Source organism: Schistocerca piceifrons, chromosome 3 (genome assembly GCF_021461385.2).
Source record: "Schistocerca piceifrons isolate TAMUIC-IGC-003096 chromosome 3, iqSchPice1.1, whole genome shotgun sequence".
NCBI classification, from domain to species: Eukaryota; Metazoa; Arthropoda; class Insecta; order Orthoptera; family Acrididae; genus Schistocerca; species Schistocerca piceifrons.
Window position 1 is genome coordinate 532,088,931 of NC_060140.1, and position 24,780 is coordinate 532,113,710.

Sequence of the window (24,780 nt, forward strand, 5' to 3'; positions counted from 1 at the left end):
CTTACTCTGCTCCTCACTCCTTGTCCTCTAAGAAACATATCTGAGGCCACAGTATGTGACAGTGTGATTTGGTATGTAAAAAGGATGCATGTCAGCTGATTGCAAGTGGCAGAAATTGAAGATTATATAACTTTCCTCTCATTTTTGGTAATTATCAAAGTACAAGGAATGTTTCATATGTGAAAAATAAAAGGCAGTAATGTAATGAAACAGAAAATGTAAATGTCCTTAATCCTCACTTTTAAACAAGAAGCTGCATGTAGCAGGTGTGTAACCAAAAGTTGTGAAAGTGGCACAGTCATTAGAAGAGATGTATTCTATTGAGAGCATTTACTGTGGAAAATGGGAGGAATAAAATCAAACTGAAGGCCAAAACTGTGATATCACTTCAGATTTGAAAGTTTTAATACACAAAGACAAAAAGAAACAAGGATTACAAATGATTATAAGAATGGCTGTATTTCAAGTAATGTACAATATGTATCAGGTTTACTTATTTACTGTGCCCTGCGTACATTTATCATTTATTGTGCTATAGAACAAATTTGAATGGAGTTCATAGTTTCAGCTATCCACGACTGAAGCTGGAAATAACAGACAAAGATACTGAAACAATCAAGCTCAACAATCTTGTAATTTAATGTGTGGATCCTTCTAATTAAGTATTCAGTAGATTCTGGACCTCCAACTGAACCTGCAGTGAAACATTTGCCATGAGCCCCTTTTGTGTTGTGCTGACTAATGGGTGGGGTGGGGGATGATATGGCTGAATCATTGAAATGAGGAAGTGGTGAATTAAATGTTATTACAAGCAATGTCACTTCTGATAAATAACACACTTATAGCACCAATGTCTAGTATATGGAACGCATTAATAACTTTCATTTAGCATATGGACATTGCAAGATATAATGGGTGAACAAAAATTGGGGTAGACATTCACTTGCTTATAGCTGATTGATGTCTGGCACATAATACACATTATAGTTCTAAGAAGTTCACTAGCTTCTGGGCTACTTTTTTCCAGTATCATGCACACATATATTCACTAAAAGCTAAATGCACATACTCTGTCAAGGTGACACCAGTCATCAATGAGCAGCTGCCCAGGCTGACGATGGAGTTGGACTTGTGGTGGTGGTGGTGGTGGTGGTGGTGGGGTTATAATTGATGTATGGGGCAAGGAGAAAAGTAAGGGAGGTTGGAGAGGAGGCAACAGGGGGATCTCAGCAGCAGCAGCAGCAGCAGCAACAACAACAACACCACCACAACCAAAATGACTGTTGAGCAAGATGACAGTAATAAAACAATGAAAATAATATCTTAAAACATTGAGAAATTCTGTATGCTGTTACATGTGTACAAAACACACATTTACTAACTTTCAATATAATTGCCTCTGGCTGAGATCATACATGCTGGGTGCATTGTTCAGAAATTCCTGTACTTCCAGTTTCTCTTACATTCAGTGTTACTACTTCCACACTATAATCATTTATTAATTTCCTAGAGTTGGACACTCATTGTGTCTGTAAAAGAGGGCTAGTTCACATGAATTATTGTGTTTGGTGTTATGGTTGAAATGGACAGGACTCGGAAGACTTAAACATTACCTTTCCCAAAGTGGCATTCGTCACTCAAAGAGGTAGGTAGCTTTGTTGACTATATCTAGAATGAATTTTCACTCTGTGTCAGTGTGTGCATTGATTTGAAACACATTAAAACTATGTCCTAGGTCGGTCTTGAACCACTGATATTTCCTCTTCGCAGGCAAGTGTCAGGGAGTTTCAAATTGCTGCACACTCCATTGCATAATCAAAATTTATTCTGGAAACAATGCCCTAGGTTGTGCCTAAGTCATTTCTCCACAGTGTCCTTCCTTTCAGGAGTGTTAGTCCCAGCAAGGTACAAGGAACTTCTGTGATCTTTGAAAGGTTGGAGAGAGGTACTGATGGAACTAAATCTGTGAGGGTGGATCCCAAGTCATACTTCGATGCACAGTTGGTAGGCAAAGATCCCAGTTTAGAGACTGTGTTCAGCACACAACACATTGCACCTTAGAACTGTGTTTACAGTTCATGCATCAGAACTTGAAGGGAAGATGCCAGTCCGTTTTAACAACCCAGGAACAAGCATTCAAATTGTAACACCACTAACAGAGTCTTCATTCATTATACTTTCAGAATTAAAAAAATTCAAAAACTTTGAGATCACAAGTTTTTGTAATACAGCTGCATCAGCAAATGAAATGAATATATTCCAGACCATCCTTATATTGTGTTGTGTACAGATAAGGGAACAGGTACTCATATTTGCGACAGTAGAATCAATCATTCATAGATACACAGTAACTATCATAGAAATCAGATGTAAGATTTCAAAAAAGATTTAATGTTTTTCTCTGATATATAACAGTGTGAATTAGTGCTCTGATATTTTACACAAGACATTTGTGTAACAAGACCATGGTTTCATCATAACCTGTGTCCATGGTTTCTTCTTACATTTTGTTAAGTCTTTCTGTAAAACCTAGTTTCAAGGTCGATCAATTAGCCAAAATATTTCAGTAGGTTCTGGGGTCAACAGATTTCACATTTGTGTTGGGAGTAACAAAAACTTTCTTTTGGGAAGGTCTGGTGAACAGAAACCAGGAAGCATCTTGAAATGCTGTTTTAAGCATTCTGTTCCAAAATAGTTAGATCTAAAAACGTGTAGTCATGTTGAGAAAAAATTTTGAATGATTTTCTAAAATAAAAAAAGGATAGCTTTGGTCTATATTAAAACCTTAGTGTAATTAACAAAAATATGTGTTAATTAATTTGGATTAAGTTTTTCACTGCTTACCATAAGAAGAATGTATCAGTGTTTGATGTATGTTTAACAGAACATTAGTGTGCATTTACCAAGAAGTATGTTGAGCTAGAAGTTAGAGAATTAAGTATTATGGAAAAATATTGTGTGTATCAAACAGAAACTTTGTGTCATGCTAATGCTATTGTAAATTAGCTGTAGCACCACATAAAAATTCTATGCTTATTTTCTAGCCAATTTCTATACTAATACTATACTGTATTATTATTATTATTATTATTATTATTATTATTATTATTATCATTATTTTACTTTTTGTGCAGTTTGAAAAACATAGCTATATTTTTAGGATTTGTGGTACAAGAGTATCTGAATATCTTACTTGCCTTATTAGCCTTAAATGTTTCTTCAAATGTACAGAACTTAGTGGCTGAGGGTATTTTAGATTACATCCTTGTAGGTTATATTTCAGTACTCTTTCATGACTGGTCTGGTTTTGTCCAGATTTCAAGTGGTTGTTCACTACTGTAATGACCAACTTGTTAAATACATATTGTCTTGAGTATAAATATACAAAAATTAGCATAGCATCAGAACAGTTAGCAATGAGTAATGTCGAAGAGTTCTTGCAGTATATATGTTGACTTTTATACTTCCAGACTCAAATGCATTTTAGTAACAGCACACACTTCTGCTCCTAATCAAGTGGAGCAAAAAGTTGTACATTATTATTGATCTACAAATACTATTCTTGTATGTTGTTAACTAATAACATATCTGATTATCGATTTCTATGAACTGTCATATTTATGAAATTATAAAATCTGTTGTCACTTTGCATTAGTGGTCAAGTTTGCACAAGTTGAATATAATACCATAGATGATTATGAAGATGGAGAAGAGACTATATGCACTTACTAATACCAACTTTTTTAATTCATTACATTGTGTTGTGTTCCATCTTCAGGTCACACATAAGACACATATTTATTCTTTAGAGTTAATCTGCTTTGGTTTTTGTCACCCTAACCTATACATGGCATTCCTGACAAAAGGAAACTAAAACTTATGCACTTGAAAGAATAACTGTATGACTTCTACATCATTTGAAAGTATAAGCTCGAAAACACATTGGAATGAATTAATGAGCAAAAGACAATGAATGGCTACAGTTTTTTCATATCCTTCATTATTAGTTATGATTAACAGTAACACAGAAGGCTGTACTCAACATTGTAATGTTAATTTATAAATATGCTATATATTTGAACAAATCTTTGTACAAATGTAACAGTTTGTGGATGTGTGTGATCAGCAGTTTGCATAAGGGTAACAAAGAAGTAATGCTTTTGTTAAGAACAGGTGATTTTGAATATACAAAATATATAAATCAGTATGTTTTGACATCTGTGCATCACAGCAGATTCTTAGCAGTGCTCTGCAATGCTTTACTTCCTTAAATCAGTGGCTGTCAGATTAGGGAATATCAATATCTGAGGAACGTGAATCCATGGAAGATGTAGTGTCATCATTCTTTCCACTATCTGCTAACAGACAAAGTAGCATACTTTTTGCTATGCTGTAAGTAATTTGCATACCATGTAGCAGGCTCAACTGACTCTCTTTTTCTGAAATATACATCTAAAGAGACAGAAAATATATCTTTTTTGCATAAGAATATGCAAACAGTTTTGCACGTCCCACAGAAAACAGCATGTAAGGATAACACATAATGAAATTATGGAAATAAGCTGCTTCAATGCTTCCCATTGTCAGTCTATGTGACATTATAACCACTAAATATCACAAAACTTCTAAAATAAAACTTACACGTGCTTCACTCCATACATGAGAAATTTGATCATTATAGTACAGCAGCTATACCTGAAGCTTTTAATATTCGTCACACTATTTACCTGCTTTGGCAAGTAGCTGTAGATGTATGTATAGGGTTATAAGTATGTCTAGCCCAGGGTTTTTACCTAATCCAAAAAGTCTAACATTGAGAAAGGAGTGCGTGTTGAAATATATCATTAGTTTGAGTATATTTTATTGTTAGTGTTTCATGTCCTATTGTTAAGTTCCTGCAAAGGCTTTTAAATTTTTTTCACTTTGTCTCATGAAAAAGTACATTTAAAAATAATTTTATTGTTCAAAAGATGAACACATGCTTGCATTTCTGTTTGTTATTAACAGCATGGCTATTGGTGGCAGTTTCATACACAGTTTTAACCCTTTGGATGCCAGTTATAACTGCATTTGCAAAACTTTCATCTTCTACATCAACATTACTTCTGCTCTCTGAAAATCACTGTGAAGTACATGGTAGAGTGTGCTTCTGCATTTACTGACGACTCTTCATCCAAAAGGACATGCTGCATCTGCCTGGCTAATAAATCCTCAGTCCAGACACAAATTGTGTTTGATATCTCACACAATTGTACCATTATTAATTATTAAATTTTAGCGTGATACGTCAAATGCCATTCAGAGGGAAAGAAATACGGCATCCACCTGATTGCCTTGATTGATGGTTTACAGGATGTCATGTAAGAAAAGCATGAGTTGGATTTTGCATGCATGATGTCTTCAAAATCTGTGCTGGTTGGCTTGAAGGAAGTCCTTTTGCTAGAGCTACCTTATTACATTTAAGTTCAGAATGTGATCTAAGATTCTAAAACATACAGTGTGGAATGAAACATATTTTAAATATAATCTGGGATGCTTAAAGAAAACACCTAGTATGTTCCTGCATTATCAGAATTTTCAAGGCATGTCGTTTTGAAGTGTAGAAGCAGAATGGAAGGAAGGTCTGTGTGGCATTTTTCGTTACTCTATATGAGGCATTTTATTTTCTTACTTCTCAGATCTTTTTGTGTGGTAAGATGTAGGCCTACTGGGGAGATGGATAAATATTTTAATTTTATTCGAGCTTAATGTCATCACCGTATAACAGAAATACTAAATCCATAATGCACGTATGTTGTATACAGCTTTCTGTATAGTGTAAGCATATTTCTAAACTGAAGACTGTATTTCTGCTTTTTTATTTATTTATTTATTTATTTTGTGTTTAATATCTAAAGATTCTCAATATCACCCAAACTGCCATTTACTTTGATTGAATTAATTGTTTTTTGCTTACAGAAGTCAAAGCAAAGACACCAGTGAATATGAAAATTTGGAAAGTGATACTCATGATGAGGATTGTAAGAAAGAAAGTGATGTGTCCAGTTTTGAGAGAGAAGAAAAACGAATAGCAGAGGAGGTTCAGCGGCAGGTATAGTTCTGTGTTTCTGTCTCAAGATGTTTTGTTAATACCTGTGAAAAATATCTTTATATCCTTCTTGACTTATTATTACAAGCAGCCACTGGACATGGAACTGGTAAGCTATTGATAAGTAAATTACTAGTTTTCTTTTAAATTTTTTGATGAAGTGGCATATTATAGTACCAAAATACTGCTTTTTATAGGGCATAAGAAAACCATCAGTTTCCCATGTCATACCAGAAGGACGTGCAGCTGCACCTGTAAACATTCAAAAGAATAATATCAAATTTTGGAACTGCCCTAGCTTTACAAGGACCCACTTTGATGGCTGAATGCATTAATGCACTGCCTCTGGGATTTGGGGAGGTGAAACTTCCATGGATCAAATTTGTCTCGTGGATTAACGATGAGGGCTGGTGAGCCAGCCACCCTTGGATACAACTTTGAGACAGTTTTCCACATCCAACTAGGTGAATACTGGGCTGGTACCCATGTCCCATGCCACACTACATGAAACATTTAGAAAAACATTCTCACACTTGGACATGACTTATTCTAGACCCGTACAAATGGGGTGCACAGATTCTGTCATGAGGGAAGTGGTAGCATCACGAGTGGCATCTGACCACCATCTGTCCCTAACATTGCCAAGATCAAACAATGAAAAGTCCAGGTTAGAATATCACCAATTATGGAAAGGATAAATTGCAGATTGCTACTCACCGTATAAATGACATGTTGTGTTGCAGACAAGCACAACAAAAAACAGTTACACATTAAGCTTTTGGCCAATGCTTCCACCAGAAAAGAGAAAAAAAAGAAAAAAACACACACACACACACCATCACCGCTATCTCTGCTTGCTCGTGCCAGACTCTGGCCAGTGCAGTCAGAGAGACAGGTCATGTGTGGAGAAATTAGCAGTTAGATGGAAGTAAATAAAATGATAAAAAATAAGCTATACTGTGAGAGAAAGTAGTAATAGGGTAATCACAGAATAAATATAGTAAATGAATTATGAGTAAAATTTATTTACTCCTTGATGTGTTCCTTTACCTTCACCATGAGTTGTGAATTTCTCAGTTACATTTCTTCCCTTCTGCCATATGTATAAATTTGCATATCTTTTTCAAACTGACTTTGTTTCTATGTAATTTCTGATAATTTTTGCTCCCATTTCCTAAATTTACTTGAAGAAATAATAAGCAGTGATATTTACTGATCAGGTTTTACTATAAATATTTTATACCCTTGTGAACCTTACACTTTATGTGCAGGAGGCAGAAGTAAAACGTATCTTGGAAGTGAGTGCTGCCACCAGTGCTGGTGCAGGTGAAGCTAGTCAGTCAGAGTGGAGTGAAGACGACGATGATGAAGGGGGTGCTGCCTCAGAGCCTCTTCTGGCGGACAGGGAATCCACTGGGTATACAACAGATGACCCAGCACTTGAAAATGTTTCAATGCTCAATGAAACAGGCCTTACTGATGCAGAAGGTAAAATTTTCATATGCCATCAGAATGCCTGTTTACAGATAAGACTACTATAAACAGCACAGTTTAGAAGTTTGATGTACACTTATGAGGAACAAATTTAGGCTTCTTCTTCATATCCTCTCCTTTCATCCTGATGACTGCACTGATTCAGCATGGTGTGGATTTCAGAAAACACCAAAAGTGTTGGGGAGCTTTATTGATCCATGACAACACAATAGCTTATTGAGGTCAGCCAAGTAGGTTCGTGTCCCTCTTGACAGTGTATTACATATGTTCAATAGGTTAAGTAATCAAAGTTATTCTTATTACACATTGGTGAAGTGTCCACTGAATCACTTTATGGCAATATCTGAGTGTTGAGATGGTGTAATGATTCATGAATGTGCATTAAACTAACCGGTAAAGAAATTAGTGTACATGGTCTGATTGTAGGTCCAAAACCATTAGCTGTTGGGGACCAGTGTCAGATATATCAAGGATCCCATTCAAACCATGTAATAATTCATCACATGGAGACACTGAACTTATACTTCACTGTGAAGAGAGGCCATTACTTTATGCAGTTTAGGATGAACTGCTTTTAAATTGCACCACAAGCCACTAATATAGTCCAGATCCAATTTTTCCATGGCTGCCAATTTTATTTTCCTTATAATTGTCAGAAGTTTTTGCAACAGATTGTAATTTCTTTAGCCGCATAGTGAGCAGATGATTGTTGGGTGGTCTTCTGGTCGTCTTGCACAAATAGTAGTTGCCCAGGAGTGAACTGTGTGTGATCCGTTACAATGAGATATGTGTATCATGCTATTATAATCTAAAATAGCATAAAACAGCTTGTATTTTCTATCCTTTGTGCAACTGACCCTGGCAGCAGTGGTTTTACCCAGACTGAGCTGTTCACACGATATCCTGTAACTGTGACTCCTGACAAACGCAGTGCCCGCACAACTTTAGACATATAATAGTAACTGTGTATGCCCCTCATAATGTGACTAAAATCTACTGATGTCTTGTATCTTACTCATAGTTTGCATGATTGCTATCTGCTAACCAGCAGACAATATGATACCATCATGTCCAAGTGAAAGTCAGAGTTATTCTGTTTGCTAAGATATTCCATAGATGAAAGCTGTAGTTAGTGTGAGTTATGCAAAAAATTATAATGTAATACTACGCATTGTTTCAGTATGTAGGACAACTGGTGTTTTGCTCATTTACATTTCCAGTGAAAAAAGATCTACAGGTTGAAAGCATATTTTGCTTTCTATACTTCTAATGCATTCCATTGTATGAAGATTTTGCCCTTGACCATGTTATCCATGAACATGGTCATGCAAATCACAAAAATTCAGCTCTGCTTATCATTAATATGCATTTTGGTTATCATTAATAGCATTTAATAGGTATCCTCTTAGAAATCCTCTGTTTTTGTTTTTACAGATCTCTCAAACACACATACAAACCATTTCAACTCTCTTTTGATTTGTGATGCTTCCATTTTTTTACAACTTGGAAAGATTTTATTTTGCCTTGTGCAGTCATAGTTTAACTTCGAGTTTTGAAAACGTTACTTAATCTGTATTTGTTAACAGACAATTTTATAACTATTGCAGTTTGATATTATGTGGAGAAACAAGTGTGTTAAGCATGTTCTTGTTGCTGTCATTGCAGCATAAAATGGGGCAGTCAGTAATATTTTCCATTGCAAAGAAGGAATAGAAATGTATAAAGAACAAAGGGGTTGCAACAAAAAAGCATATGAGGTAATACTGAGAAAAACAGTTCAATTCATGTTCCTTGTGCCTTCTCCTACTGGATGCCTACAGCTCTAACAACTATTGTTTGAAAATATACTGTTGTTGCTCTGAGTACATTTTATTTGATTGATCTGTGATGTGCCTTATGTATATAAAAAGACAGATTTTCCCAAGACAGCTCCAAAAATGGTTATATAACTGAAAAAATATTCCTCCCTTTGAGGAGATTTTGGAGAGATCCTGACTATGTTGCCAGTAGGTCATTTCAATTCCTTTTGTAGTTACCAGTGTCTCAAACTGAAAGAGTATGAGAGTGGTGACACCAATGTATCTTCTGTACTATTATTGTTCCTCCCATACTGTTTCAGTTCAGTGATTGGTCACTGTAAGAGTTATTTCAATGTTCTATTGGTAACACTAAGTTGTGGAGAGTGATAGCAGACCACTTTTTGACTGTGGATAGTGAATTTGTTGTTTTGAGTTGTCTTTGGACAGTGGAGTGTAACATGAAGTGAACGTGTCAGTGGAACATTACTATACATTCAGTATCCAGCATTTTTCTATCATTTGTCCTTCTGTTACTGTAGCTGCAGTGATTGTAATTAGATGGCTGTCTTCTTAGTATAAATTATCACTCTCTATTTCCTTATTTATAGCTTATTTGTTTGTAATTATAAGCATTTAAATAGAAATATTGAATAAAGAAATTGCTGAACAACCAATTTGTTTCATTTTCAGGAGCTCTAAGTGATGTGAATTCTGTTTTCAATGACTTAGGTCATGATGCAGACATGGATGACAACACAAGCATGTCATCTCGTGCTTCCTCAAGAATCTTTGATTCTGATGCTATGATGAGCTTGGATTCACTCAGTGTACTGTATGATTCAGAGTATGACAATTGCTACCGTACCGATGAGGATGTCAACACAGCTGATACTGTACCTGATCTTGATAGAATTGATTACTTTTCAGCTGTCACGACAGACACAGATATCAATTTGGCTAACATAAGATCTATGTCAGAAAGCATTACAAGAAATTTTGGGCAGCCCAGGAGTGAGACAGACCCAGATAGTGATGTTTAGGTAACTCGAAATTTTACTATATTTTAAATGTATCACTTATGGTAGAGTTAAGATTTGGACTGTTTTGTTGCTTTATGTTATCAGTTTCCATAGCGATAAATATATGAGGTTTGGAACTCAAATAGTGGCAACTATTTGTTCACAACCAATACAAAAGAGTTACATGTTTGTACCTGTTACTGTCCTACAAAGAAGTCATCAGCATTGTGTAAAACCTGTTGCCAGTGATTTGGAAGGCATAGTATACCGTTAGCAGAGCCTGTTCTGTTGATGGTGCAAATGGAGTGGTCTACTGCCTGTCAAATCTCTGGAACAGTTCTGAAGCGAATGCTTCGGAATCAAATCAAAGTCACAAGGACTTAAATCTGGGGTGTATGGTGGATGGTACAGTACTTGCCCGTACCATCGACCTAACAGAGCAGCCACAGCTTGTGCTGTATGCACCCGTGCATTGTCGTGCGAAATGATGGGTGGGTTGCGCAGAAAGTGTCGCCGCTTCTTTCAAAAAGCCTGTCACAGGTGATGCTCCAAAAATGAACAGTAATACTGTGCATTGATGGTCTGCCACGGAGGAAGTAACACATTAGGATAACACCATCACAGTCATACACGGGAATCACATAACTTTAGAACACTCCATTCGCACCATCAACGAACAGGCTCTGCTAACAGTACACTACGCCTTCCACATCGCTGGAAACAGATTCTAACAATGCTAGCGACTACTTTGAAGGACAGTAACAAGTGCAAACTTGTAAGTCTTTTGTATCGGTTGTGAATAAATAGTTGCCACTATCTAAGTTCCAACCCTCATATTGGACATTTACTGCTGCACAGAAATGAAAACAAAAATACACAGTTAAGACTGTATAGTTAGAAATATTAGAACACACATTTTCTATTTTTCTGATACAATGTGTACCATTATTGTTCTGTCATATTAATTAAAACAACACAAAAAAAAATCAATGATTCTTACACATGTAATACAAATGACTGTATAGTGAACAACAGAGGGTAACACATCCCTTATTATTTAGCTGCGTATCTCTTCCATCAAGGAGTCAAATGGGATAAAAAGCAATTGTCAAATGAAATAGGTTGTTCGTAAATCCCTTTCTGTTGCTGAATATGTTAGTGTTAAAGTTAACACCTTCCTTAGAGTTCTTCTGAGCTTGACCACTCCTTTGATGTCTTCTGTTATTTGGGAACACAGCCAAAATGAATTTCTTGTAGGGGAAACATTTTTCCTATGTAGTATATATGCCTGACATTATCAAGTTAGCCAGCCACTGTGGCAGAGCGGTTCTAGGCACTTCAGTCTGGAATCGCGTGACCGCTACAGTCGCAGGTTCGAATCCTGCCTCGGGCATGGATGTGTGTGATGTTCTTAGGTTAGTTATGTTTAAGTAGTTCTAAGTTCTAGGGGACTGATGACCTCAGATGTTAAGTCCCATAGTGCTCAGAGCCATTATCAAGTTAGGTGGCGATCTACATTAATGCAGAAAGAGAAATACATCTTTAAACAACCAGCATTTATTGTGATGACTGGTTTCAGCAAACTATGTTGCCATCATCAGATCTTCTGTAGTACATTTCACTGAATCTTGGTCAAATACATAGACTCAGAAGATCTGATGATGGCAACTTAGTTTGCTGAAACCAGTCATTACAATAAATGCTGAACAATAGCGATCTTGGCCATTTGAAGTTGTACTTCTGTTTTTACATTTTCCTGCACAGGCTGTATTTTATTCATAATCTGTAATATTGGCAAAGTAATTACAGTCCTTCCATCATTCTCAAGCAAACCCAATGAGTCAGCCCATACCTAATCCCGTAGATGCTCATGTTAACATGACAACTTTCAGGGTGGCCCCAGATCAACTCTGCCCTAAAAATGAACAATGAGGGGTCTGTGTGCTGACCAGCCTGGATGTGGTCTCTAGGTAGGTTCTCACATCCCACTTGGAGTATCCCAGCCAGGTTCCCATGTTCTGCCTCAGATATATGCTATGCAAATATTTAGAACACTTTCTCACTGGTGCATAAGAATTTACTCTATACACAGACACAGAGCATACACTGTTCTTATATTGGGGGGTGCACTGGAGACTGATGACCTTGGCTGTTTGGTCTCCTTAAACACTCGATCAAAATCAGTTAGCCCATATGTAAGCGTCACTATAGCTTAATTCATTGCCTTCTTGAGGATAAAAAAAATTGAACTGCTTGTTGGCTTCTGTCTTGGGTTCTTCGGCTGATGAAGATCCAAGTGTGTCTCAGATCGGCAAAGCAGAAAAGGGATCCACTTGCAATTTCAGAAATACACCACATACCTCATACCATGTGCATGTGGAAAAGTCTATGTTGCAATGAATGGACAAACCATGGATATCAGAATCACTGTACAGAAACTGCATTGCAGACTGGGCCAGGTCGAGAAATCAGCTGCGGTGGAGCATGCATAGTGTGACACAGACCATGTAGTAAAATTCACCAACAGGGAAGTTCTTGGTGTAGAGAAGAGCTTATCATGCCCACTTGTTCAAGGAAGCCACAGAAACACACACAAATAACAATAGCTTCAACAAGAAATAGGAAAGCATCAAGGTGAATAGATCCTAGATTCCCATGCTGCAGTGAACAACCGTTGCGAGTAACAAGGTGAGAACCGCTGCAGTGAAGACCACGGAAAAGCCATTGGATGTTTACATGCCAATCTGTACCTGCAAGCTCCACTTGAGTCCACCACAAGCAATGGAGGATGAAGCTTTGAGAATGTCAGCCACTTGTCAACGTGAAACATCAGAAAAATCATCAAACAGATGTTGGTCAAAGAACCCAAGATAGAAGCCAAAAGGCAATTTTTCAACAAGAGGCTATGAAAGCCTTAACTAGTCTGTACATTAAAATTAGTTAACCCTTACGGATAATTACAATAAAAAGACAGTGTGCACAGAGACCTGGTTTAAATTCCAGGCTAAATGATCAAGAGGACCCATTTTGTTGATGGTATGCACAGTATGAATGCAGCTGTGGTCGGACAGTGTGTTGCAACACAATCTGCATGTACACAATTACTCTGCAGTTCACACTCAAATGCGTGGCAAAAAGGTTCATAGAACCACTTTAACGCTATTTCTTGATTGTTACACTCCTGAATAGCCTATGATAAAAATGGACACCTAAATCTTTTGATGTGAGCTCTGATTTCTCTTATTCTATGACAATGGCCATTTCTCACTATGTATGTAAGAGTCAACAAAGTATTTCGGCATATGGAGGAGAAAGTTGGTGATTGAAGTTTCATGAAATATCACTGACACATAAAACACCTTTGTTCTAACAACTCCCACCCCAACTCACTTATCACATCTGTGACACTCTCTCCTCTATTTTGTGATAATACAAAGCAAGCTGACATTCTCTGAATTTTTTCAATGACAGCTGTCAATCCTATCTGGTAAGGATCTCGTACTGCACAGCAATACTTCAGAAGAGGACAGACAAGCATAGTGTAGGCAGGCACTCTCTTTAGCAGATATGTTGCACATTGTAAGTGTTTTGCCAGTAAAATGCAGTGTTTGGTTCACCTTCCACCCAACATTTTCTATGTGGTGTTCTCATTTTAAGCTGTTTTTAATTGCAATCCCTAGGAACTTAGTTGAATCTATGACCTTGGACATGCTACTTAGAATGCAATTCCTTTAAAATTGGAAGTGTTATGGACTTCAAAAGATTTCAGTGGTACAATAATTGTCACAGTTTTCTTAACATCCTGGTATTTCTGAAAATATATCTGTCAATGTGTGCCATGTGCTGCCACATGAGCCATACAGTATTTTAAAGTCAAAAACATGATCACTTGTGTTTTTATTTGCACATACACTCACATTAAACCTTTAACTTGTAAAAATAAGTTAATGGTGTAAAATAAAGCCAGATAAAATTATATCAGATTTTAGAAAAAAAGTCCTGTAATTCTTCAATGCAGCCAAAAATCCTAACAGGAATGAATAATCTAATATTGAACATGTTGGCTGAAACATTATAATTCATTATAACAAACATCGCCTTTCCAAAAAGTTCCAAGATCAATTTTATTCCTTGTGTATAAGTGATGTCAGTGAATCTGACAGCTTGAACTAACAATTTTAAATACCAAGTGCACATTCAACAAATCAACTGTGAGCAGGCAGTGCTAAATAGTGGACATGAGACTGTATTGTGTCGACATTGGTGTGTCACAAATGGCAATAGAGCAGCATTTCTAAAGAAAGACCCCAAGACATTCTCCAGGATGTTTTGAAGAACAGAAAATTTTGTGCAAAGTTTGTCCCATACGCATTGACTCCCAAACAAAAATGATGAAGCATGGCTGCATAACACTTCTTGACTGAAATTCAAAATGTGAACAATTCTTTTTTGGAAAAAAAAAAAAAAAAAATCATCACAGGTGACAAGACTTGGTGTTATCAATAAAAACCTACTGTAAAGGAGCAAAGTGCAAAATGGGTTCTGATGGTTTGCCAAGACTGAAGAAGGTGCAAATGTGATACAGGAGTTGAACATCCCACAGAGAGACTTTCCTGACAGTTTCATATGACTGTATTAATCTTCTGTGCAGTGTGTTCCATCGGGAGGGGGAGACAAAGTAAAACACTTGAAGCATTTTAAAACCACCATTGCAGCATTCCTCTATTTTGATTGATCCGGTGTCATGAATGTTATTGAACAACAACAACTAAATTTTATGCCCAGCATTTGCAGATAATGACAAATCATGAGCCCTTATTGGCAGGCAGAGGCAGAGATTATTATTTACTACTGGGCGTAGCTTAACCAGCTGTTGCTACATGACTTACTAATACCTAATAATGTATGGTGCAACAGAAAAAAATATCCTTAATAAAGAAAATGGCAAAAAATAATGAAGATCTATGATGTGAGGATGTAGGTTCCTCACAGTGTGTTTGGTGAGAAATACCATTACTTTGCTCTCCATCTCACCCCTCACTGGCAGGCTTTTGAGCTATGAATTGTTATTGACATGACTGATTTGTGCAGTTTCCTAACAAATATATTTTTTCTAAATTTAGCCAGTGGACAGACACATTCCAGCTATTTTTTCATTGCAGGTACTTCTCAAATTGTGATGACATCAAAATCTTAGATACAGAGTAAAAAGATTTTCATATTGGAATGGCATTTGCAACAATAAAAAAAGTTTGATATTTGTAATGTTAAAGTTCTTTTTACAGTAAAATAGACATCAAAATTCTACGCACCTGTTGTGCCAAAAACAATGGCTATGGACACAGAAATGACAAAACACACAAAGGCATTGTTAACGTACATAAATATAAAGAATGCATGTTAGTACATTCATAGAGTATGATAAATATCAACACGTGCATATTATAACTTTATTTGATCTTGGCACTTTACAGTGAAACAACTATACAAGATGCAAGGCAACTGCAAATTAAATGCACTGTTGCAGTAGTGTGCATACTGTTGATGACTGCGTGTATGTGTCATACATAATATATTTAGGAAATGGTTTTCTTTAAGATTTAAATTATATGGGGGGGGGGGGGGGGTTGAGACCATATAGTTAATGCAAATTTGCCTTCAGGTACTCATCAACAGAATAAAAAGTGTATTGCACCTAGCAGTTCCTTTTTTGTCCTAAAAGTATTGCTGTTATTTTATTAATTGGCTTGTTAATAATTATTCTGAGAGGTTCAAGGGCAAGGTGCAAGTCTTATGACTGACACCACTTCAGTGATGTTCATGCCCCTAATCTACACCAGTTTTACATATGGAGAAGAGGTACCTGCAATTTAACATGGAATCCTAACCTTGTGTCATTCGTGGTAGTCCCACACATTGTTGGGAGGGGAAAGCTAGATTAAAGTCAGACTGAAAATTTCCACAGTATGAATGGGATTTGATCCTGTAACCTCTCAATTTCCTGGCACAAGCCTTACCACTAGATGACCAAGAGCAACTATGCTCAATCTTTGGCTCACCAGATGAATGTTTACCTTGGTTTGTGTGTACTACTTGTGGATTTCTCTGTCAGTTGTAAGTAGACTAAACAATTTTTCCCCTCAAAAGAGACAGTTTCTAGAATATACATACAGAGGCTTGGCAATATAATGTTCTTTAAAAAAATTTTTTGTGGCTGATCACATTAGCATTTTCTTTATTATTTCTATTATTCTTTTTTGCACAAGGAATATTTTCGTGTGTGTAGCTCCCCAGAAAGGGACGCATATACTGTTGTTGAGTGTGTAATCCCATGGCACACTATCTTGGGTGTTCGTCACAGGATTGCCTGAGGATTATGAATGCATAAGTGTGACCATTTTAATAGTTTCTTTCTGTGGTGGTTCCATTGGAGTGACTATCAATCCACTTTGTTTCTGGCTGCTAGTCTTTCCACAATTAAAGAGTTCCAGTGGGTTTGATTTAGTTTCATATAGAAAGTTAAGAAAAAAATATAAAGACAAATCGGATAAGGGATTCTGTGGGTATTAGCATTAGTCTAACAGTGGGTACTTAATTATCTCATTTCAGATGGATATTTCTGTACATGGAATTGCATTTAAATATTGTATATATTTTGGAAGTAATGATTAGTTAGTGTGTTAATTTCAACAAAACTAGTTTTATAAACATATATTAGGACTTATACATATATTAGAACCTTTCTGTCTTTGCCTACCTGTGCATCAAAATCTCCTGTCACTATGGAGTGTGCTAATATAGTGATAGGAGATTTTAATGCACAGGTAGGCAAAGACAGAAAGGGATTTGAGAAAGTATTCGGATGTTTTGGATATGGAGACAGAAATGAAGAAGGGGAAAGACTCCTGGATTTGTGCCAGAGGAATGGAATTAAAATAGCAAGCAACCGGTTTATGAAGAGAGAAAGTCATGTTATCACCAGTTACAGTTGAGATGGAAGAATCAAGAGTTTAATTGATTAAATTCTAGTACATAAGGAATGGGGAGAGAAAGTAACAGATGTGAAGGTAATTCCAAGTATGACGGCAGATTGAGACCATAGATTACTGGTGGGACAACGGAAAATGAATCACTGTGTGAAAAATAGAAACCAGAAGAAAATGATGAGGATACAGGATTGGAAACTGTAGGAGAGTGAAAGTGCTGAAAAGTATAGAGAATTAATCACACAAAAATTTCCAAAAGACGTTTTCTGCGATGTAGAAAAAGAATGGAGTGTATTCAGAGACAATTTAGTCGAAGCAGCACAAAAAGTATGTGGTGGAACATCTGGAAAGGAAAAAGTAAGACATAGAGGTTGGTGTGACGATACCACAATCCAAGCAGTTAGAAGAAAAAATGGAGCATGGAGAAAGTGGTGGAGAACTAAAAATGACGAGGACCATAAAAGATATATAGAGGAAAAGAAGAAGTGCAAAGAAATAGGTGGAAACAGCAAGGAAAAAGGCATGGGAAGAGTTTGCAAAAGAACTTGAAGCAGATATGAAGAGTAATAAGAAAATGTTCTATAAAATTATGAAAAATAAAAGGAAGGCTTCTGAAGTACCAGTAAAGATGGGAACAGAGGATGCTACTGTGATTGAAGATCCATGGAATATAAAAGATCTCTGGAGAGAACATTTTAAGAAACTGTTAAATGCTGAGGAGCAGGTACACGATGAAACAACAAATAATGGAGAAATTGAGAGAAGTTGGGAAGCAGAATTAGGACAAATTACAAGGGAAGTAATGGAAACAGCTGTGAAACAGATGAATGAGGGGAAAGCTCCAGGACCTGATGAAGTATCAGTGGATATGATAAGAACAGCAGGTCCAGTGGGAATGCAGTGGCTGTATAGAGTACTGTCAAGTGTGTGGAGAAACAGTACAATACCTGATGATTTTAGAAGAGGAGACATTGTTCTCAATCTTCAAAAAAGGCAATAAAAGGCTTTGTAAAAACTACAGTGGACTAACCCTTATGATTCATACAGCCAAGATTTTTGAAAGAATTTTACAAAATCGAATAAGTGAAAAGATAGAAAAGGAGCTGGGTGAAGGACAGCATGGGTTTAGGGAAGGAAGAAGCATGATCGACCCGAATTTTTCTATCCGCCAGCTGATGGAAAAAAAGTTGGGACTATAAAAAAAGGGTGATAATAGTTTTTATAGAATAGAAAATGCATATGACTCAGTTAACAAGAAAAGACTCTGAGAAGAAATGAAGAAGATAGGAATAGAAGATGGATACATTCTATAAGACAGTGTACAGTGGACACAATTGTAGAATTAGAATACCATTGGGGAACACTGAATACTTCAAAATAAGACAAGGACTTAAACAAGGGAGTATTATACCTCCTGCACTTTTTAATATGGTGATGGAGGGAATGAAGAGGGCAGTTCAAGAAGAAAAAGATGAAAAGTTGATTTTTGCAGATGATATGGTAATATGAGGTGATACAGAGGTAGATGTATAGTTACACTTGATGCATGGAAGGAAATAATGAAAAGGTATGGATTAAAAATAAATAAAGATAAGAGTCAAGTAATGGTATTTGGGAAGAGACAAAGGGATCAACGGAAATATTACTTTGAATGGAGAAAGCCACAAAGTGGTAGACATTTTGACTTATTTCTGGAGTGAAACATCTAGTGATACAAGAATAACCAACGAAATTAATAGGAGGTTACAGAAGGGAGGCAATTTCTACCAAACAATAAAACACCTGATCTGGAATAACGAAGTTTCAGAATAAGCAAAACTCCTTATTTATAAGAGTTATTACTTCCCTATTGTCACCTATGGAAGAGAAACATGGATAATGACAGAAAGGGACTGGAGAAGACTGTAAGCAGGGGAAATACAAAAAAAAGAGATTAAGGTTGTACAGGCATGTTAAGAGGATGGGTGTAGAGAGACTTCCCAAAATTATGGAAGAACTGAAGATGGATGGAAAAAGACTTAGAGGGCACCAAAGAACACAGTGGAAAATGGGAGTGAGACTATCTGTGGAAAGGAGTGGTGGGACCTGGCAGAAAGTAGAGGAAGAAAAGTAGTGAGAGGAGGACCGAGCCAAATGGAGAGGACGCGTCAGCACCCAGACCCAGCAGTAGCTGGAGCGGGATCTGGATACACACATATTAGGCCTACCGAAAAAATGTATTAAAGATCTATTTCTTTTTCTATGCAATTCTGACAAAGCCAATTTGTCTTGGTGCCTGTTAGATAGCTTTCTTTGATTTAGTTTATAAATTGCAACACCTTACAAACTTCTAACAATAATTAAGGCTATTTTTTCATAAAACGTTTCATCCCCTATTTCACCCCCTTAGGGGTTGAATTTTCAAAGTCTCTGAATATATATAATTTAACATATTTTTTATTTCTAAATCAGAAGTCAAATGTCAGTTTTCATAGACGTAACTTTAAAAATGATTTAGCAGTTCTTTAATTATTATTTATTTTCAAAAAACTTTTGCCTACTATTTCATGCTCACAACCATTGATTTGCTGTACAATTCTGTTTTCTGAAGCTACAGTGAGTGATCAAAGACACCAAAAGCGTCACCTGGGTCAAAGAAAATTCCAGAGGAAAATTCTTTTATCATTGAAGGCTTTAAGAAGTCAGACAGTAAGACTTAAAAAGTGCATCATTGATAGTTCAATTTTTTTTGTAAATCCAAACTAGTGTTTGGTAAAAGATTCCATTTTATCAAGAAGTGCTGTTGTTTGATTGTATATGGCTTTCACAGTTATCTTCGATATAACTGGGAGTATGGAAATGGGACAGCAATTGTTCACAGCATGATTGTCCCCTTTCTTGAAAACTAAAATTATCATCACTTTCCATATTCCTATGTTCATTAGTTGCTTCAAAATTCATGGAGATATTTTCTGTCTTTTAAACTAAATGGAAGGCAGTTTGTATTTTTGCCATACGCATTTCACTTTTTTTTATTTATAAAGCATTTTCAGTGAGCTGTAATACATATTTTCTTTTATATAATATATAAGAAATGCATTATATAGTAGTTTCAAGTATGTTACTGTGTTACAATATTACATTTTCACATGGTTTTCTCTTATTTTTCAGGTTAGATACCACTTTTGCAGCACAGGTTTCATGATGCTAAATTGAACACTCTCTCTCTCTCTCTCTCCCTCTCTCTCTCTCTCTCTCTCTCTCCTCTCTCTTCTCTCTTCTCTCTCTCTCTCCCTCTCTCTCTCTCTCTCCCCTCTCTCTCTCTCTCTCTCCTCCCTCTCTCTCTCTCTCTCTCTCTCTCTCTCCTCTCTCCTCTCTCTCTCTCTCTCTCTCTCTCTCTCCTCTCTCTCTCTCTAGCAAGCAAGCAAGCACACCTTACGCATACATTACCACGAACTCCAGCATGTCGAGCTGGAATCCAACATCATTTGGGATGCAAGCAGCAATCTGGAGGGGGTGAAGAAGGGGAAGGGATAGTGATAGGGATAGGGATAGTGATAGTGATAATAGTGTATGGGTGGCAGCATCAGGATGTGTGGGGCAGGGAGATTTGGGGGGGGGGGAGGGGGGGGGGGGGGACAAAAAAATGAGAGAAGCAGGGAAAGACTGACAGATGTATTGGCAGAGGGCTGCAAATAAACAGGGTGGGGGACGAGAATGGGGAGGAGATGACACGACAGAGGGAGTGGAAACTGTTGGGTGGAGGGTATGGGGATTAAACCTGGATTCGGCCTACAGTAACAGTGTCCCCACACACTCCACCCAACAGTTTCCACCCCCTCTGTCCTATCATCTCCTCCCCCTTCTCATCTCCCACCCTGTTTATTTGCAGACCTCTACCAATGCCTATGCCTGTCTTTTCCCCATTCCTCTCCTATTTTGTTCCTCTTTTCCCCACCTCCCTGCCCCACAACCTTGTGGCGCTGCCAATGTTGGCAGTCCACTCCCTGAACATTCCACCAGACAGTGTTCATCTCTCTCCCACCCTTACACTACTAGCCCTTCCCCTTCCCCACCCCCTCCATCCTACGTGATGTTGCATTCCAGCCCGAGAAGTCTGCAACTAGACGTTTCTTCTTTAAGTTAAGTAGCAATCTATCTTTAACTACTACATAACGCATTTCTCATATACAGTTACAGGCCACTAAATATGCTTTATAAATAAAAGAAGTGAAATGTGTATGGCGAAAAACAAGCTGCCTTTCATTTAATTGCAAAATGGAACATACCTCCATGAAACTAGAATTATTCTTGAGGTCTTTAGTACTTCTGAGAAACAATATTTGGTTGAGCTGTTTATTGCATTACATACAGATGTGAAAATTTCTCCTTGTAACATCAATCAAAAGCGGCCTTGCTGTGCTGGTGCAGTGAACAGCAGAAAGCAAGAGTGAAACTACAGCCATAATCCTGAGGGCCTGCAGCTCTACTATATGGTTAAATGATTATGGAGTCCTCTTGGGTAAAATATTCCAGAGGTAAAATAGTCCCACATTCAGATCTCTGGGCAGGGACTGCTCAGGAGGGTGTCGTCACCAGGGGAAACAAAACTGGTGTCCTATGGATCAGACAGGGGCTTGTTAGAGCCCTTAATTGGTTAGAAAATTTAAAAAGAGGAATTGGCTGGTTGATGTTAGATGCAGTGGGAATTAGTGAAGTTCTGTGGCAGGAGGAACTGAACTTCTGGTAAAGTGAATACAGGGCTATAAATACAAAATCAAATAGGGATAATGCAGGAGTAGGTTTAATGATGAATAATAAAATAGAAATGCAGGTTAGCTACTATGAACAGCATTGTGAACCATCATCGTAGCCAAGACAGACTTGAAGCCAATATCTATGACAGCAGTACAAGTTTATATGTCAACTACCTCAGCAGATGATGAAGAGAGTGAAGAAATGTGTGAGGAAATAAAATAAATTATTCAGATAATTAAATGAGATGAAAATTAAATAGTGATGGAGTACTGGAATTTGATAGGAGGAAAAGTATGAAAAGGTAAATAGTAGGTGAATATGGATTTGGGGAAAGGAATGAAAGAGGAAGCCATCCGGTAGAATTTTGCACTGAGCATAATTTAATCATCATTAACACTTGGTTTGGGAATCATAAAAGAAGGTAATATACATGGCAGAGACCTGGAGACACTGGAAGGTTTCAGATTGATTATATAGTGGTTAGACTGAGATTTAGGAAATAGATTTTAAATTGATTATATAGTGGTTAGACTGAGATTTAGGAAATAGATTTTAAATTGTAAGACATTGCCAGGAGCAGATGTGGTCTCCGACCACAATTTATTGGTTATGAACTATAGATTAAAACTGAAGAAATTGGGAAAAAACAGGAAATTAAAGAATGGGACCTGGATAAGTTGAAAGAATTGGAGATTGCTGAGACTTTCAGAGGGAGCATTAGGCAATGGTTGACTAGAACAGGGGAAAAAATATTGTAGAAGAGGGATGGGTAGCTCTGAGAGATGAAATAGTGGAGGCAGCAGAGGATCAAATAGGTAAAAAGACAAGACCTAATAGAAATCCTTGGATAACATAACAGATACTGAATTTAACTGATGGAAGAAGAAAATTTAAAAATGCAGGAAATGAAGCAGATGAAAGAGAATACAGAGCTTTGAAAAATGAGATGACAGGAAGTACACAGTGGCTAAGCAGGAATGGCTAGAGGACACATGTAAGGATTTAGAAGCATATTTCACTAGGGGAATGATAGATACTGCTTGCAGGAAAATTAAAGAGGCCTTTGGGAAAAGAAAGCAGCTGTTTTAATATCAAGAGCTCAGATGGAAAACTAATCCTAAGCAAAGAAGGGAAAGCAAAAAGGTGGAAGGGGTGTGTAGAGGGTATATACAACAGAGATAAACTTGAAGACAATATTGTAGAAAGGGAAGTGTATGAAGATGAAGATGAGGTGGGAGATATGATACTAAGAGAAGAAACTGACAGAGCTCTGAAAGATCTAAGTCAAAACAAGGGCCCGTGAGTAGACATATTCCGTTAGAACTACTAATAGTCTTGGAAGAGCCAGCCATGACAAAACTCTCCATCTAGTAGCCAAGATGTATGAGAGAGGCAAAATATGCTCACACTTCAAGAAGAATGTAATACACTCCTGGAAATTGAAATAAGAACACCGTGAATTCATTGTCCCAGGAAGGGGAAACTTTATTGACACATTCCTGGGGTCAGATACATCACATGATCACACTGACAGAACCACAGGCACATAGACACAGGCAACAGAGCATGCACAATGTCGGCACTAGTACAGTGTATATCCACCTTTCGCAGCAATGCAGGCTGCTATTCTCCCATGGAGACGATCGTAGAGATGCTGGATGTAGTCCTGTGGAACGGCTTGCCATGCCATTTCCACCTGGCGCCTCATTTGGACCAGCGTTCGTGCTGGACGTGCAGACCGCGTGAGACGACGCTTCATCCAGTCCCAAACATGCTCAATGGGGGACAGATCCGGAGATCTTGCTGGCCAGGGTAGTTGACTTACACCTTCTAGAGCACGTTGGGTGGCACGGGATACATGCAGACGTGCATTGTCCTGTTGGAACAGCAAGTTCCCTTGCCGGTCTAGGAATGGTAGAACGATGGGTTCGATGACGGTTTGGATGTACCGTGCACTATTCAGTGTCCCTCGACGATCACCAGTGGTGTACGGCCAGTGTAGGAGATCGCTCCCCACACCATGATGCCGGGTGTTGGCCCTGTGTGCCTCGGTCATATGCAGACCTGATTGTGGCGCTCACCTGCACGGCGCCAAACACGCATACGACCATCATTGGCACCAAGGCAGAAGCGACTCTCATCGCTGAAGACGACACGTCTCCATTCGTCCCTCCATTCACGCCTGTCGCGACACCACTGGAGGCGGGCTGCACGATGTTGGGGCGTGAGCGGAAGACGGCCTAACGGTGTGCGGGACCGTAGCCCAGCTTCATGGAAACGGTTGCGAATGGTCCTCGCCAATACCCCAGGAGCAACAGTGTCCCTAATTTGCTGGGAAGTGGCGGTGCGGTCCCCTACGGCACTGCGTAGGATCCTACGGTCTTGGCGTGCATCCGTGCGTCGCTGCGGTCCGGTCCCAGGTCGACGGGCACGTGCACCTTCCGCCGACCGCTGGCGACAACATCGATGTACTGTGGAGACCTCACGCCCCACGTGTTGAGCAATTCGGCGGTACGTCCACCCGGCCTCCCGCATGCCCACTATACGCCCTCGCTCAAAGTCCGTCAGCTGCACATACGGTTCACGTCCATGCTGTCGCGGCCTGCTACCAGTGTTAAAGACTGCGATGGAGCTCCGTATGCCACGGCAAACTGGCT

The 24,780-nt window shown here is 38.0% G+C and overlaps 1 protein-coding gene across 3 annotated transcripts in view; it reads left to right on the forward strand.

The window, feature by feature from the left end:
* Nucleotides 1-24,780, forward strand: part of LOC124787785 (Ca(2+)/calmodulin-responsive adenylate cyclase) — a 355,797-nt gene that overhangs the window by 320,376 nt on the left and 10,641 nt on the right. For 2 of the 3 annotated variants that reach the window (XM_047254686.1, XM_047254685.1), the window contains 4 exons: nt 5,959-6,091; nt 6,180-6,197; nt 7,360-7,576; nt 10,072-10,421. In XM_047254686.1, coding sequence (XP_047110642.1) covers nt 5,959-6,091; nt 6,180-6,197; nt 7,360-7,576; nt 10,072-10,421 — 718 coding nt within the window. The remainder of the gene's footprint in view (nt 1-5,958; nt 6,092-6,179; nt 6,198-7,359; nt 7,577-10,071; nt 10,422-24,780) is intronic. The other variant, XM_047254687.1, reaches the window with a different exon arrangement.